Source organism: Electrona antarctica (genome assembly GCF_951216825.1).
Source record: "Electrona antarctica genome assembly, chromosome: 22".
Classification (NCBI taxonomy): Eukaryota; Metazoa; Chordata; class Actinopteri; order Myctophiformes; family Myctophidae; genus Electrona; species Electrona antarctica.
In genome coordinates, this window is record NC_136805.1 from 8,664,298 (window position 1) to 8,668,831 (window position 4,534).

Consider the following 4,534-nt stretch of genomic DNA (forward strand, 5'->3'; position numbering starts at 1 on the left):
ATACGGTAATTATTGTCTGGTCTCAGCTGGTGTTTTTCCTCTGCTGAGGGGGGCTCACAGGATATGGCTGCCCACGCTGCTTACCATCCCCACAGCTCTGCTGGAAAGTAACTAAGTATATTTACTCAAGTACTCTAATTACTAATTTTGAGGTACTGGGCCTTTTTCAAGGCCCATTTTTAATTCCGCATTTGAGCCACGGCACTGACCACCATTAGACGAGATTTTGCCTCTCAGACCCAAACGTAGAATATTTTGTTCGATAAGATTTTGCCCACAATATCATGCTGTATTGATGTGGTACGTAGGAGAGACAACAGACAAATGTTGATCAAAATAAGACTGCAGACTTCTTGTGAATGAACTGATGCAAACAATAATGTAACTCTTTAACTCAAGAGTTAAAGATCTATAAGGGTCCATATTTGGTTACCAACTATCCATCATTTAGCTGGGGAACACCTGGAACCCCCCTCAAGGACCACTGGAGGTCCCCGGACCACTGATTTAAAAACCACTGGTTTAGAAATGATAACACCTAAACATCATAATCACATTTTCCGTCATGGCGTTTTACTTTTGCTTGTTATACGATTACGTGCTTCTACTTAAGTCAAAGATCTGAGTACGTCTTCCACCTCTGCCCCTCTCAGACATGAGCATACATGGAGCCGTCGGCCATAAGTCAAACATCTGATTGTAATTTCAGGTCAATTATTATGGTTTTCAGAGTTCAACGGGGGAAACAAGAAAACAGGGAAAAAACAGAAAGAAAGCTAAAACTTTAAGTACATACAATTACAGAGATCAAACCTCCCTGACAATCCTCAACCACGATGGGCTAATTCTGTTATTTCCCCTATCCCATTTTGGGCGGGAAGTTCCGGGAACCCCTTTTGGTGTTATATGCATTATGTTATGCTTTAGCTATTGAAAAATAGCAGATCTACAAGCTCGTAGCGCGCCACCGAGTGGCGCGCTACGAGCTTGTAGGTCTGCTATTTTTGAAAAATCGAAGAACGACTGACATAGAAACATAGCTTTTTCAGAAAACTGTCAGGATGTAGAAGACATTTTTAGAATCTCAAAATGGGCTATGCGCGCTTATGCGGTTCTGGGAATGCGTCCTAACGTGACAATAACACAGAGGATAATGTTGTTGGCGTAATTGCGTGCTTCCTATAACTCTTGTGGAAGATGTGTGCGAAAGACGTGTTTATGAATGAATAATGGTTTGTTTATTTTTCTGTTAGTTGTAAAGAGGGGGAGGGGGGGGAAGAACTTTGGTTTGTGTAGAAATCAAAGCTTTTTTCCCACGTTGTTTGTTAGGGCCATCTTCAACAACACTGTCGGTGCATGGGAGCTTATGTTTTCCACAACTGTATCACAAAACCCCAATATTTATTTTGAGGCTGGTTCGAGGGTGTTTTTGGAAAGTGAAATTCTAACAAGAAACAGATATTGTGTGTATGTGTGCGCGTGTGTGTGCGTGCAAGAGAGAGAGATAGGGAGGGAGAGAGAGAGAGAGAGAGAGAGAGAGAGAGAGAGAGAGAGAGAGAGAGAGAGAGAGAGAGAGAGAGAGAGTGTACACACAGACTATGCATGCATAAGGGGGTGTGGACAGCAAAATGCTTGAGGGGATCGACTGAGTGGAGCAGCGTGTGAGAGCGTGCGTGCGTGTGTGTGAGAGTGTGCGTGCATGTGTGTGCGTGCGCGTGTGTGTGTGTGTGTGTGTGTGTGTGTGTGTGGGACAGTCAGTCAGTCAGTTGGACTGTTGCTGCCTCACCATGGCTGTGCTCTCTGCAGATGTCCTGCGCTGGCATGTGAGTTTTTTTTTTTTTTACCTTTTCTACGCTTGGCTTCTTTCACCGTTTTTACTTGACCCTTGTATGCATGCGTGCTTTTGGCTCACCCTTTAAAGCCTGACTCATACTTATAGCTGTGTGCCGGTAGTGTCGTGAATAGCAGATCTACAAGCTCTACGAGGCGTCACTGCCGTGACGCCTCGTGAGCTTGTAGATCGGCTATTTACAGCCATGCAACACCGGCAAGTATAAATCAGGGCTTTATTATATGCTGCTGGAAAGAAGAAAAAAAAAAGGTCAGGAGAGTTTATACTTTATAGCCTTTTGGGGAATTGTTAAACCTTTTTTTTTAACAGACATTTATTTTAAAGGTGTATTTATGTTTCACAAAATTACGGGCAAAACCAGCGATAACTCTGTCGTACGTTGAGGTATAAAATAAATCGGGCTTAAAGCTGTAAAGTGATGCTTGCACGTGAGCGTGTGTGCGCGTGTGCGTGCGTGCGTGTGTGTGTGTGTGTGCGCGTGTGTGTTTGTTTTGCCTTTGTCAAGTTGTTCTTTATGCTTTGCCGCGTTCTCTGTAGTGGTGTGTATGTGGTTATGTGTGTGTGTGTGTGTGAGCTGTACCAATCAATGGCTAGTGTAGTACAGTGGTGCTCAATCTGTGTGCCGGGGACCGGCGTTGACCACTGGTGGGCCGTGAGGGTATTGCAAGTGTGCGCTAGATGTGAGTGCGCCGCCGAAGGCGCATGCAACCTCTAGTAATATAACAATATAAAGAAATAATGTAATTTAATATACATAAAAGTGCTTTCTTTGTGATACCGATAAATATTACCTCAAAGCTGGGAACACAATCGATCGATTGATCATTAAAATGAACATATGCTCTGAAAATGCACGCGGCCACCGTGTTAAGTGGTCAGATGGGTGGGCCGCAAATGCTTTTCTGATATTTTTTGTGGGCCCTGATCATATTACTCTATGGCTATAGGTCTGTCACAATTATTACATAATCGCCTAATCGCAATTATTTGAGATAATCACAATTATTTTTGCATAATCGTCAACCGTTTCCATGTACCAGATCTACATGCTTACAAGAGAGTGATGTAAGCTTGTAGTATTTTGTAATTGTTTTAGATTTTTTTTATGTGTCATATCTGCCCTGCAGCAATTTGTGATTACGATGGCTAAAAGACAAACAGAAATATAAACTGTAACGTTCCAATGTTCCAAATAAACACAATTAAACCGTTAACCGTTAATCGTAATTATCTGTGGCCCTGATCCATGAGAGGCTGAGAACCGTTGCTGCAGCCCAGCCTGCTGTTTGTGCTGAACGTTGCCCAGGGCTTTCCTAGGCTTGTCAGACACACATCCTGACACACAAGACAAGATAGAGCTGGAGATAGCAGCGCACGGCATGACACCACTTGGACAAAATCAGGAAACTAGCAATAGATTTATGTCAAAAATGGCAATAGCGGCTTTGGCAATAGATGAATGGAAAGTCATCTGTGCATTGATGTACGATGATAGGGGCAAATTCGCAATGAGCTGCTATTATGTGTGTGTGTCGCACGCACGCTCACAAGCACGCACGCATGCACACACACACACACACACACACACACACACACACACACACACACACACACACACACACACACACACACACACACACACACACACACACTGCTTTAACCTTTATGGTGTGTAATGGTAGCTGTGGATTACTTTCATTTTCAATATCGACACTCTTGTAAAATGAAATATGGTATTCATTTGCAAAAAACAATGAAAAAGATATATGAGGTATCTGCCTGACAGCAATGATATACTGTTTTATAGCAATGACGCTGCCCAGTGCCCAGTAATGCTTAGCTGGATTTCAGTCAAGTTTGTCAAAGAAAGACAAACAAATTCCTAGAAAGAATGGAACATGTGTTTATTGTGTAGTGTTTCTGAGCGGATATAGCCCGCCCAGCCCTGGGTCAGCATACAGATAATGACCATGGCTACGGACATTCTAGCTCTAAATTGCTACCTGAGGGAAAAAAAGCCAGTGGCGTGCCAAAGCCAGAGAGAAAGTCCCAGTGTAGGCGATGGCCTCACCGCAACAAATGCTCTGCCCTGAAATAGCAAAACAATCTAGAGAGGTGGCGCTCTATTTAACACTGACCACTAAGCTAGTACTTATAGGCTTCACAACACTGGGTTGTTGAATCTCTTCCTGAAGATAACGGTTTGTACAGCAAAACCAATAACGACAATAGATTTGTTTTCTTTCATTTCATCTGCCTTATAACTTGATCCAAATGATTACCATTTCACCATCGTTGTATGTTTCTTCTCTCTCTCTCTCTCTCTCTCTCTCTCTCTGCTGCAGGCGCGCGTGGAGGAGTTGGAGGAGGAGCTGGAGGCGGAGAGGGCCATGAGAGCCAAGGTACAGTAGCGTACAGTAACAGTAGCGTACAGTACCTTCTGATTATATGAGGCAGTGGTTCCCAAAGTGGGGTCTGGGAACCCCCAGGGGTCCTTGAGGGAGTTCCAGGAGGTCCCCAGCTAAATGATAGTTTGGAACCTTATGGGACTGTAACTCTGAGAGTCTACACATGGAACCAAATGGACCCTAACGGGTCCATTTGGTTAATATAAATTGGAGTCTCATAGATAGAAATGCCGTTAAACGTGGTTCCGTAGACTAATGCATGTCAAACTGGGGG

The 4,534-nt window shown here is 43.6% G+C and overlaps 1 protein-coding gene across 1 annotated transcript in view; it reads left to right on the plus strand.

Moving 5' to 3' along the window:
- Positions 1-1,739: 1,739 nt before the first annotated feature.
- LOC306915395 (myosin heavy chain, skeletal muscle-like) overlaps positions 1,740-4,534 on the plus strand; it is a 34,799-nt gene continuing 32,004 nt past the window's right edge. Inside the window, exons 1-2 of the mRNA XM_079492725.1 lie at positions 1,740-1,823; positions 4,198-4,254. Of these exons, the coding sequence (XP_079348851.1) occupies positions 1,788-1,823; positions 4,198-4,254 (93 nt within the window). The 5' untranslated portion in view covers positions 1,740-1,787. The remainder of the gene's footprint in view (positions 1,824-4,197; positions 4,255-4,534) is intronic.